The sequence below is a fragment of the Xiphophorus maculatus genome, chromosome 12 (assembly GCF_002775205.1).
Source record: "Xiphophorus maculatus strain JP 163 A chromosome 12, X_maculatus-5.0-male, whole genome shotgun sequence".
Lineage (NCBI taxonomy): Eukaryota > Metazoa > Chordata > Actinopteri > Cyprinodontiformes > Poeciliidae > Xiphophorus > Xiphophorus maculatus.
Genome location: NC_036454.1, coordinates 6,920,892 through 6,934,052, shown reverse-complemented (window position 1 = coordinate 6,934,052; position 13,161 = coordinate 6,920,892). Strand labels below are relative to the sequence as shown.

The following is a 13,161-nucleotide window of genomic DNA, read 5'->3' as shown; positions in this document are numbered from 1 at the left end:
ACCACAACACAAGCCTTTGAGGTCTTCACCTAAGGAACAAACCTTAAAAACTTTCTTGGCCCATGTTCTGAATGATTCCTCCTGGCCACACAGCTCATCTCCTTCTCCCATGCGTAGGATGCGCTCACCCCCCAGCTCTTCAAAAAGCGTGTCCACAGCGTGGGCAAAGGCGCAGAAGTGTGGGTAGGCCCGGGAGCCAAGGCCAAACACTGAGAACCTATACAAAAACGAATGTATCAAAAATACAAAAAAGAAAGAAAGAACTTAAAAGCAAAACATAAACATGGATGACCACCAACTGTCACTACAGAACCTTTATTGTTGCTGGTAAGCATGTTGATCCAACATGTTTTAGCTTACAAGGCTGGTATGTAACTTTTAGAAATCTTAATAACAATCAAACTATTTTATACACTATTATGCAATGCTGAGTTCAACTGTAATATTGGACAAATATAACTTGTGACAAAACAAAAGTTTTTTTCATGACTCCATCACTTACGGCAAGTCGTCCAGGTCCTGAAATAGTAAAAAAGTCACAGACTTTCACATTACCACCACCATTTCAACACTATTTTCCTTTACTAAAATGCTGTGTTAGCTTTATCCCTAGCGTATTATGACAGTACTCCAAGTATGGTCAACCTTTATCGCATCAGTTCAAAAAATAGTTTTCCAAAAGTTTGGGACCATTGAGATTGGTTGGTTTGAGACTGGGTTATGTGAACCTTTGGGACCATTGAGATTGGTTGGTTTGAGACTGGGTTATGTGAACCTTTGGGACCATTGAGATGGGTGGGTTTGAGACTGGGTTATGTGAACTTACTGATCTGCATTGGCTTTGGGCTTAGAACACTCATGGATGCCATTGTTAGCCCATTTATTTGTTGTTCTTTAATCATTTGCGACTTCCTAGATGATTTATTAACTCGCAGTGATTTTGGTATTATTTCACTATTGTTCCATGTTTTCTTGATTTGTGAATAATGGCATTCAGTTTTGTTCACTGGAGTCCAAAAGCCATAGAAATGGCAATGTGAGCCTTTTAAGAGAAAAGGGTGCCAACAAGAACAATGTCTCATTCTTGAATTTATTTAGATCTTGGTTGCTCTTTGGTAATTTTGTCTGATGATCTGAAACAAGCTCTTTAAGATGGCAAATACTTTCTTATAATGTATACTTTTGTTATGATGCACTGGGATTTTTATCATCACCATAGAGTAGTTAAACTCTTTCTATAGCCTCTACGCTGAGAAACAGTCTTGAGCTTTGTTCTGAGATTAATAATCTTCCCTCAAAATCTGCTGACATGAGCATTAGACGTCTATGCAAAGCAAGACAATCTATGAACAAAATGCATCTGACTTTAAAGTGACACTCAAATTTTGCAGAATATTCATCTAACATAGTTTGGGATTTTAGGGTGCTATTAGGTTTTTGAATTAAATAATGAAGTGTCCCAAGGTGCAAAATATGCTTAAAACCCTTACATCAGACAGCACAGTCTAGAACAGATGATTGAACAATTATTCACAGTATCTTCATTTTGAGAAGTTTTTCTTGTAATGTGACATTTAATGGTAACAAATCCACAGCAGATTTCATATAGCATGTAGAAACTTTGCTGGTGTTGCCTCTGAACCTAAAGGCAGCTGGTATGACTAAAGAGCTGGTATGACTAAAGAGCAACATTTCAAGGTATATTCTTCTTAGCATCAACTAGAAGGATAAGTGATTTAAGACAATGCTGCAAGGATTGTTTGAGGTTAAACGAGTAAAGGTGGAGACAATTTCAGTTTCAGACTACAGTGTGCGCTTGATGACAAAGGGCGCACAGCTGGCAAACTTATGAACCTGCAGGCAGGCATCAGTGGAGTGGAAAAGTATTAATGAATGAAAGCAGTGACATGTAAAATACAAGTTACATCATGTTACATTTCAGTTCAAATGGAAACTTGTAATTTCCATCTTCAGACAAGGAAAAACTCAAGTTAATGAACTAGAAATCAGATTTCTGTGCTGAATCCCGTTTACCTGTCTCAGTACTTTATATTTTCCACATTTCTGTTTGATGTCCTGAAAACCAACACTGCTCAGACAAGTCCATGGCCATCAAAATGTAGCCCCAAAACCCCTTCCAGTTTCACACAGTTTATCATTTTGGCCACACTTAATGTTTCACATCCCAGTAATTTTATAACAGCTGTCAAATTATTTTATCAAGCAAGCTAAAATGTCTCAAAAAACATCATGATGACAAAGTAATCGGCGTCTATCACTCTGGGAAGTGTTACAGAACCATTTCTAAGGCTTTGAGACTCAAAGAACCATGGAGAGTGTGATTGAACCCAAACAAAGAAGACCGTTTTGGAAGACCTTTATAATAAAATGGCCATTTCTCGCCCGTCCCTTTGTGTACGGAGCGTATGCAGTCATCAGTGGCCGATGAGTGAGTTCACTATTATGATGACTTCATAATTTATCATTAACATTTTATTTTATTCTCCCAGTTCAAAAACATAAATTGACCAATTATTGTTTTTAACACTGTATGATTTTTCCTTTAAATGCCAAGAGAATCATAGTTTTTATCAACTTAAGTGTTTTCTTTAGTCTGACAAATAATAGATACCAAACACCATCATGTTGTGCTTCTTTATTTAGCACCCATGCCATTCTGATAAATTACATACCAATGTAAAAGTAGGGGGGGGTGTGCGCAAGTGTGTGCATACATAAAATACACAGAAAATGTATTCAAGATCATAGGAGCTTTGTTTTATTAATTTTTCTATTTGTTCAAAGCCAGTGATCCAGTAAAGCTCAAATGAGGAATGAATAGGACAACACAGCAGAACAGCCAGAGACCTCACCACCTTCAGCACCGGAGAAGGAAACACATCACCTGAGCACCCCCACTCACAGAGCCTTCACCTGTAGTTACTGCCAAGTCCAAGAATACCCCATACAAGCCACCAATGCCAACATGTGTGTGTGTGTTCTAAGCCTCCTTGAAGACATTAAGGAGACTCAGAAGGTTCACAGTCGAATGCTATAGTTGCTCCTGAAAGAAGGTGAAAGACCAGTCGCTGAGGTTTTACCTGAAGTTCTTTTTTTTCCCCCCTCTGTTGGTTGTCTGGGCCTGATTTGGGGCAAATCTGTATGGTGTCATGCTCAGATGTTAAAAGTCATTTCAGTTTCAAACAGAAATAAATTAATAGTTTTATATATATATACAAGACTTTCTGTCTTGGAAGTCTTGATTCATAGCTGCAAGTTTATTCAAAATGCAGTTATTTCTAATTCTAAAATGATATAAGATCGACAAGCGACCTCATATTCATCCCATGTTATAAAAGTGAACTACATGAAGAATTTGGAAATTTTCATGGTATAAAAATGTGGTTCCCATTACTTTATAAATGTATATATTTTCAACTATTTTATGATGCATGTGAAAACATGTCAGAGTGACTGTGGCTCTGTGGGTAGAGTAGTCGTCTTGTGATCAGAAGGTTGTAAGTTCGATTCCAACTTACCGATCTACGCATCGGTGTATAAATGTGTGTCCGTTTGCCAGTGCAAATGGGTGAATGTGAATGTAAAGCACTTTGAGTGCAGTGCTATACAAGTGCAGTCCATTTACCCGCACCTTTTACACGTGTATCATATATACACCATGTCATACCCATGTGATACATATGTGAAAACGTGATACACATATGAAACACATGATACACATAAAAACATGTGTAGCACATGTGTATCCCATGTCATGCACATGGGATACACATGTGCATCACATGACATGCATGGGATACACGTCACATATGTATCCCATGTGATATACATGTACATCACATGTGTGTCACATGTATATCAGTCAAATGCTACATAGGTGTAGCATGTGTATCACATACATGTATTTCACATCTATGTATATCACATGCACATGTGCATCCCATAATTTATATGGAATACACATGTGAAAATATGTGTATCCAACATACCCGTTTCACGTTTTTATTTGTATCACATGTGAAAACGTGATACACTTGAAAACATGGGGATCACATAGGTTTTTACCATGAAATGTTCCAAAATCCCATGTATACATGTGCTTTTACATGTGATTCACATCATTTACATGTCATTCACATGTGAACGTTTCTGTGAACCACATATGTGACTTTCTCGTGAATTTAATGGGATTTTTTAATAGAGCTTTTAGTTATAATGACACAATTAATTATTAATAAATTTACCTGACATTAGCAAGTGGTCCTGTGCTCTCAAAATTGATCCTGGCCTCTGGTTCATCACTGGAGGACTTTCGAGTGTCTGAGTAAGAAGACACGCTGTTGAATCGGACCTTGTAGCTCCTGTGGATAGGGTAAAACAGAGAGGTGAGAAGGAATTTTACTTAAAAATGGGGTTCAAGAGGGCACAGTTGTACTCACTTTCTGTCCTCTGTGTTGGAAGTTGGGTGGCGCATTTCCATTAAGGCAGCTCCGAATTTCTACACCAGCAAGTGAAAGACTATTATTATGCTGTGATAATTTAAAAAGGCTTTTTGAGAAACATTATATTTACCTCTCCATTTTCAGGTGGATCCCCATTGCCAAATGTGCTGGTTACAGCTAAAACCAGCGTCTCATGCTCCAAGTCCACCACATCATATTCATCCATGGAAATGACCTGCAGGTGAAAGATCTCTCTTCAGAACATAGTGGTAGATCTCAGCTACCAATATGTTCTGGTTTTCATCTCACTCCTCTCTGCACACTCCACTCAACAGATGCCTTGAGCCTGTAAATTAGGGCCGAACACACAGCCGCTGGCAAAGGAGTAGGTTGTAATGACCACTCTGTCTTCACCTCTAACGAGATGATAATATGCTGCTGCCACACACGGAGTGGCCATGATGCACACAACTCAGCAGGGTGCATGTCTGCCATGGGCCACGCGCTGATTTCATACACACACATGCAAAGCTGCACAAGCAAAAGGCGTGAAGAGGAAACAGGCTTTAGCCCTGCAACAACAAAAGTTTGCCCCAGGCGTTCACATCTGCCCTCAATTTGTGCACACCCACTCTCTGTGACGCACAATTGCATGCATGACTGTCTTCTTGTGTAATTGATCACACTGCAAAAACAGGAGAATTAAGATGCACCCTAGAGGAAATCCACCAAGTACATGATAGAGAGCAGCATCTTTTCCTGCTTAACAGATTTGCACAGCCAAAGGTGTTTCAGGATGTTGTTTTAAACTATCTGTTCAATGCCTCAGTGAGTAAAATTGGTCCAGAACTCTGGCTATTCACTGCATGACAAAAAGATGACATAAAAAAATAAAAACGTTTCAGTTTTTCTCTGTAGGTCTCAGTTTGCATTTAATTGGCTTCATCAGGCAGGGGGCAGAGAGAAGAGAGGAATTGTTTGAATTTGTACTTTTCCAATTAGATTTCGCTGAAATCGATCAAAACATCTTGCTCAACTTTTGGAAACACTGATGCAAGGTAGGCGCAAGAGTACCTTAGCATCAAAGGCGTGCTTGAAGATTTCACAGAGAGTTTTGGCGTAGTCTTGTGATTTTCCTGTTTCAGTTGCAAACAGTATGGTGGCTTTAACCCTCTTGGCCATGGCTTGCCCCATTAGCTTTGCAGAAAATTTCACAGCCCTGTGGAGGGGATAAGAGAGAGACGACGTCAATGAGATGCAGAGAAAATAAAAAGAGCAAGAATCTGAACCATCCAAGGTAAGATAATTCGGGGCACAGTGTGGAGTCATTGTGTCTCCTGCCATGATCACAAGGCAATTGTTATTGAGCTACTGTTGCAGGTAGCTATGGATGGGTGGTAATACTGATTACCTAGCTTGTACTTTCCTTGAGGCAATTATATTAATAGCAGATCATACATGCACACAAGCGCATGCACAGACAAGAAAACTGACAGAACTATGATTACTCCCAGAGGGGTTGATTGGATGAATTTCACTGCTGAGCACATTAGCCTCCCTTTCATGGGTCTTGCTTTTATCAGTAGGGTGATTACTTGTGTAAATTAGCATTACACACAATCTATTATCTTTGACATTTGGGGCTGTAATGTATACTTGGCTCTTTCAGTGAGCCAATAAAGGAAATCACTAATTTAATATAAGCAAGCACATTTACTTGGCAAGCTTCTTAAATCCGATGGCTCTTTTCTTTGTGGGTGTCCCGTTGACTCCTTTCCACACATGGGTGTTCCAAGGATCAGGCTTTTTCACACAGAAAAAGAAAACAATAAGACATTTTTCAACAAAAAAAATGTTTCACATCTAAGGCAGCCACTCTTGGTCTGCAGGGGTTATTTTTAATTGCAACCCTCTCACCTGGTACTCAAAGGAAGGTGTAAGACGGTAGTTGAGCATTTCTTGGTGAAAGACTGGCGTAATGCTTCCTGACATTGGAGGCACAATCCAAACCCAGTCTCCAGGGCAGCCTCCTCTCACCCGATACTCGTTCTCCATGTGCTTCATGAAGGACTCTGTGGCTGAATGATGGTCCACTATGGTCACTTTGCAAGTCTGAAGTATAAAGCAAGAATATGGGAAGAAAGGTAATATTTTAAAAGTAAGGAATGGAAAAAGAAAAAACGTAAGGAACAAAGTGACATGGCAATAAACTTCCCAACCCTTAAAAAAGTCTATGAAATAAGTGTATAATAAGTACATGGATTCAGGTTTACCAAGTGTGACCCAAATTAAGTTAGATAACGCATCTAGCACCCAAAAGTAATGAATGCGAGTCCCTCCTCCATATCTTGCCAAGCACTGCTCAATTCAGTGGTTTTGCAATAATACTGTGGATATTACACACATCACCTACTGGCAAAAAAATAAAGCTAATTTAGCAGATTGCAAGCTGGAAGCAGTTATTAACGAGATATAACATATTCTGCACAATGAGTATGTTTATTCCCTAAATGTAGTAGTTTTTAGGTAGTCTGCATTTGGATTTTTGACATGTAAACCTAAGCAAATATATATTCTTCATAATGCAACTTTACAAACCAATGTCATAATAAATCTTCCAACAAAACCGATAACTTTCTGTTAAATAAAACCAGTCAGATCACTGCATAACTTGCAAATGTGCGAGATACCACTGTGGGAGGCATATGTCATCCCATTATAAGGTATAGTACACAAAATGTCTGAAAAAGCATAATAGAATAAATTGCAGCCCAACAGAGCAAATTCAAATTAGCTGGTCTGAGAAAACCCAAAGCTCTAAACATGGGTAATAGGCATCTTGAGTCATTAGCTTTTATTCTTCCCAAAATGCCTTAATCATGTCTAGCCAAGAGGAACAAGTTGTGGAAGGCTGTTAAAACTGGAAATTAGGTTAATCCTCCAGTTATAAAGAATACTGACCTGCAAAAAAAATATATATAATTGTCAGTTTGCTTCAGAAACTGAACATTTCTTTGCAAAAGAAATCATACCTGTTGTAATATGGACTTTTCCCCCCACATACAGTTCAAGTATTGCATTAAGTAGAACACAAAATGTTCACATTAGAGAAAAGGAGCAAAATAATACCTGATTTTTATATATTTTTTTAAATCACATAAGTATGACTGTATTATATACTGGCCCCAGTAAAATATTGTTCCACCTTTTGTTGCCATTTAAGCAGCAAATCTTTAGAGAAATTTTCTAACATAGTTCCGATATTGAGGCTGAAGTTTATTTTTGATATTCTTCTTTATAAAATAGCTCAATTTATTGAAAGAAATGTCTTAGTCATGTCACAACTTCTGAATAAATCTAAATTTTCACATAGCCATTCAAACCAACGTCCTTTAATGTTTTGATAATTTTCCTAATGGAATTAGAAACTGTACTCCAATCTTTTTAAGGCCAGCATGTTTACTTTAAAACTGATCTTGCATTCAGCTCTATGATCAACTCTGAACAGTTTAATATTCTGAGTTGATTAAAAGCATGCCCTGAGCATAATGCTGCCACCACCATGCTTCATCATAGACATTGTGTATTTAGGGTAATGTTTGTAAAAATTATTTTGCTGCAAACAGTTTTGTACTTTGACCACAAAGGTTGAACATGACCAAAGTATTATTTGCCACATGTTGCTTTATTTATTTTAGCAAAATGAAAATGGGGCATCTTATGACTTTTCTTTACAAACAGCTTTCGTCCTGTCACTCTTCCACTGTGTGCAACGTAAATAGCTATGTTAAATTGTTTTTATCGAAAGAGCGGATTCTATGGAGGTTCTCCAATTTTACTACAATTTTCAGAAAGTTAATTGAATTATGCTAGGTAAAAATGCTCTGAAGCATGGGCCTTTTAACATTAGATCTGCCCATAGTCTGGAACACTTTAAATCACTTCTTAAAACTCATTTTATTCATTAGCTTTTCCATAATGGTTGACACTGTAATTTACTTGCCCTGTCTGTTTTAATTTGTGTTTTATTCTTATGTGTTTTATCTGTGTTTTCTGAGTACTGTACAACATTTTGGTGCAGTTAATATCTGTTTTTAAAGTGCTTTATAAATAAAATTGACAATGAAATTGGATATTGCCTTTATTCCGACCACAATTTTATTCCTAAAGTGACTGCTGTGTTCCTTAGTCCTCATATTGGTGTTTGTTCAGTTTTTATGAGAAAAAACCTGAAAATCCATGTAATACTTTTATCACTTGACTAATATGCACAATTTTGTATTGTTCTATCAGACAAAATCCCTCTCATAAAGCCTTGACAAAAGTACAAATTTAAATGTGGATAAATTGGCACTGTAAACCCTCTAAAGCTTGCTTATAACAGAAGTTAACATAATGATTCAGACAAGTCAAGAGACATTTTATTTTATTTGTTACTCTGAAAAGTCTGTCTTTAGGGTAAATACCCCATATTATTATAGCTTTGCACCACAGCCATGTAAATGTCAGCGTTTTATTAAGCTTTGTTTATGATGTGTAGTTCTACACTGAGCATATAACTCAGAAGGGCACTTGTGGAGATGAGATCACTTTTGTAAACAAGGAACTTGCTGTGAATCCAATATGACAAAAGGCTCTCTTTTCCCAAGAGGAAAATGCACACACCTTCAAATCCCTTGAAATCTATATTTAGAACAACTTTAAGCAAAGGATGCAATCACCTGAAAGCTGTGGAGAACAGCAATATTAATCTCCACAAGTGCCTGGTCTTTCCAAAGGGAAGATGTCTTCCTGGTGTCTAAGCCCATCTTGTTGGCAACCTCCTACAAAACATAAGATAAATGAGATGATATTAATGTGAAAACCAATTGTATGCATTGTGCTTTCTTGTTTGATAAAAAGGTTTGATTATATGGGTTTCCCAAAAGCTTGGATTTTTCAATCAAATATGAAGTGTACATACACCCCCTCAGATCCCACATCACTAGGCAAAAATCTATAAAAATCTATGTCAAGATGAAAATGCAGTTTACAAGAAACTGGAAAAAAACCAATAAGCTACTGTTTACAGAAGTAATTTTAAGCCATCATCTATATGAAAGTATCTTCACATCACTTTGTAGTACATTTTTCATTTTACTTTCATTTTGTTTACATTTACATGTTTCAGAATAGTTCAGTTCAAATTCCACTTCAAATATGCTACTGCAAAATCTGTTTTATATTTCCTGTTTTTCTTGGGTGTCATACTTTTATAGAGAGAGTTCATTCTATAATTCACTTCCAGGTGCCCAAGCCTGTAGTTGAAACTTGAGCCAAACTAATTTACTTATTATCTTGTGTGATTGGTGTTGTGAGCTGTTTTTGCCAATTATACATAATCAAACATGACCATTTTTGTTTATGTCTAAAAAAGAAATTTTATGTGGTTTAAAAGTTTATATACTACTTTGAAAGAGTAAGCCATACTGCCACATAGACGTTTTCTTAAGTATCCATTTAGATATCATTCTGTTGCATACAGTTTCTGCCCATGTTCACCTGTCAGACAGCCTCTCAATTGATTCTGGATGTTATGCAGAAGAGCTCATCAACACAGTGCTTGACAGTTAATATGGCAGTTTGTAGTGATTTGTTGAGTTTGGTTTTCACCAAACATGTCACTGTGAATTATCAACTATCTCAACTTTGGTCTTGTCTCTCCAAATAGCATGGTTCCAGAGTTCCTGTTGTTCTTTCAGTAAAAGCTATCCTAAGCCATGAACCTGTACTCTTCACAGAGATGAATGGCTTTCCTGATAAACTCATTGATTGCTTTGCTGATTATATTGTAGTGAACTTTAACACCAGTAGGATGTAGAATCTAAGAAATCTCTTTCAGATGTTGGCAATTACCCACACCAATCCAAAGTCTGACCTCTGAGGAAATTTGCAGGAATACCTGTGACAATTGACAAATGTTTGGAATGTCTTCTAAATGAAAATATCCCCTCACCCTCAGAACCCCTTAGACCCCAGCCCCACCAACAGTGAAATTTCAAAATGACCAGATAACCTTTCAGTTTGCTTCTCCAAGGTCACTTATCTTATCATTACACATTTATTTGATTCATCCCAGCAAAGTACTAGAATGCTATTCCTATGAGTGGTACATTCATACTCTAGATGTGTGCTTATTTTTACAGACATCACATCCATATTCAGCTTATGTTTTTGTTATGTTTTGCATTTTGTGAAAATGCAGAACAAGATGTCATATTTTAATAATGCAAGACTGTATTGACCTAATTTTAAGAACTTGTAATTGGTCAAAAGATTATTTATTTCTTTCATGCAAGGTCTTTGAGTTAAAACCATGGTTTCATATTTGGCAAATTACTTAGTGCTGAATAAAACAGAAAAACCCAAAGGGCAGCAAGAAGCCAATAGCCTTCTCCACAATTTAAGCACTTGAGTTACAAGACAAATCCAAAGCTGGCATCCATGTGCCTTGAAGTGCTTCTCAAAATTGGATTGCTCTGATTTGGGGTGAAATCTTTGGAAACCTTTCTCTTTACATGTCTGAGTATTGCTATGTGACATATGACACAGACAACAACAACAGTTTGTTCAGCATTTTCCATCTGCAATATCACCTTTTTTTTAACTGAAGGCTATAAAGGATTCTTTAGAGTCCTTTATGGCTATACCTAAGCTAAACTGCTTAGGTATAGCTTAACACCATAACACACAAACACTTAAATTTCTTGCAAATCATATTTCTTTCCATTTTGCCTAGTTACATTGTTTTTGGCTCATTTGATGACACAACACATGCTTGTCTTGACACAAGGCTGCAGTCAATCTGTGCCTTCAATTCTTTCCTGCTTCCAATGTCACATGACTATATTTTCTGGCATGAAAAATACCTCCAGAATGTTGTAGCGTGAGCTGTCACAGAAATCCCTCACGCCAATCTCTGTGCCCATGTACCAGCCACTGAAGGGGCATCCAGTGAATTCAAGACCGCCAATCTCTAGCAGCATGTTTGCAACTGCTGGGAGGCCGTACCACTTCAGTTCCAGGTCCTTGAACCACTCAAACCTGGGCAGATGAAAGAGACAACTGTGACGTAGTTAAAGGGTTACATCAGACAATTTGCTTCATTATCCACCGCCAATATGCTTTATCACTAGAATCCTTAAGAGCCAGTGTAATTGTCACTGAGACATGTAAAATATTTGTGTGTCCAAAAACTAACATTACCAAAATGAAACCCACTGTTAAGGCTTTTGTAATCCTGGCCAAAGGAAGTGTGGCCTTTTGAAACCTTTGGGGGGATTGATAGCATTGCTTTCAGTCTATTATTTGCAGCACTGGGTTTAATCTTGTGTAATGATGAGACACTATGCGTGGCCGGAGCTTGTGCCAAGCTGCTGCCAGAGCTAAGGGCCAGCTGATGCATGTGTATGGAGAAAAGAAAGCCAAATCTGGAAGCGTCTGGCAGGGTGATCTGTGTGTCAAGGGATTCTGAAACACTCTGTAGTGTTTAACAATGCTGTTATAGCTTGGAGTGCATGTGTAAGTGTGTAGTTGTGAATGATAGTGTGGCAGTAAAACCTGATTCTTTTGTGTAATTACAATGGTACCGTGCAAGTGGAGCTTAATGATTAAGATACCAAGGGTTTTACGGCTTTTAAGATTTGGCTTCAGATATTCTGTTGCAGGAAAAGTAAACAAAACGAATAACAAATAGGAAGCTCGAAGTTTCCACTAATAAGTCCCGTGGTTACCACCAAAAAAACAAACAAGCACTAGTTGTGCTTTCAGGGAATAATCAGCACAGTTGGAATGCAAAGATAACCAATCAGCTTTCTTGCCATGAAAGGAGCCCATTGTTTGAGAAGTGTGGTTAAAAAGATGTGCAAGTGGGTGGATGTCCCTCAGTACAGCCTTCTCTGTTGTCGTTTTGTTACATCCTGTATGTTTTATGCATGCCAAAAAGAAAAAGCAGAACTCACTTTGGATGTATGATAGGCACCTCCAGAATTAGGTCTTCAGGGATCTCAAAAAGCTCAGGGTCATTTCCATTGGCTTGCAGCAGAAGTGGAAGGACGTCAAATCGACCCTTTGGTGCTTTCCATCCAAGCTGCATGCAGATCTAAGGGTGAAAGTACCAACTGTTAGCCAAAGAGACAGACAATTCTGCAGCTGAATCTTACTGATCTGTACCTCTGTGAATTCAACATTAGCAGGGTCTCCCAGAATACCTCCATCAGGTTGCTTGTAACCTGCGTAGCGAATCAACTGACTGTTCCACACTCTGAAATCATGTTTGCCATCAGTTCTCTGTGGAAATATGGTGATTGCTGACCTGCAAAAGAGGAATAATGAATATGCTCTATTTTGTAATGCAATTAAGTAAAGTCAAAAAAAGAATGCTGAGCTATATTGACATCTCTGCATGTTTGTGGCTTCTGTACACACTGGTTTTGAAGTTAGAGGTGATGTAACAACACATCAGGTGATGTACAGTAAGTGCTGCATTAATCAACTAGACCACTATCTGATGGATGATACTGTCAAAGCCTGGCTACATGTTGCCCAATCTAGATCCCACTGGTGTCTTAATGCTCTTTACGGTGTGAGATTGTTAATGTTGGTAAGCTGGTTGTCAGTAACTGAGGAGGGTGTGATGGATTTACTGAACAGCTTGTCT

The 13,161-nt window shown here is 37.9% G+C and overlaps 1 protein-coding gene across 2 annotated transcripts in view; it reads right to left on the bottom strand.

Moving 5' to 3' along the window:
• Positions 1 to 13,161, bottom strand: part of nos1 (nitric oxide synthase 1) — a 52,665-nt gene that overhangs the window by 14,497 nt on the left and 25,007 nt on the right. Inside the window, exons 8-19 of one of the 2 annotated variants that reach the window (XM_023343705.1) lie at positions 12,675 to 12,816; positions 12,464 to 12,603; positions 11,372 to 11,546; positions 9,185 to 9,286; positions 6,381 to 6,575; positions 6,181 to 6,266; positions 5,538 to 5,682; positions 4,594 to 4,698; positions 4,461 to 4,519; positions 4,266 to 4,382; positions 3,102 to 3,158; positions 43 to 217 (exon numbers count right to left, since the gene is read on the bottom strand). In XM_023343705.1, coding sequence (XP_023199473.1) covers positions 43 to 217; positions 3,102 to 3,158; positions 4,266 to 4,382; positions 4,461 to 4,519; positions 4,594 to 4,698; positions 5,538 to 5,682; positions 6,181 to 6,266; positions 6,381 to 6,575; positions 9,185 to 9,286; positions 11,372 to 11,546; positions 12,464 to 12,603; positions 12,675 to 12,816 — 1,498 coding nt within the window. The remainder of the gene's footprint in view (positions 1 to 42; positions 218 to 3,101; positions 3,159 to 4,265; positions 4,383 to 4,460; positions 4,520 to 4,593; positions 4,699 to 5,537; positions 5,683 to 6,180; positions 6,267 to 6,380; positions 6,576 to 9,184; positions 9,287 to 11,371; positions 11,547 to 12,463; positions 12,604 to 12,674; positions 12,817 to 13,161) is intronic. The other variant, XM_005803833.2, reaches the window with a different exon arrangement.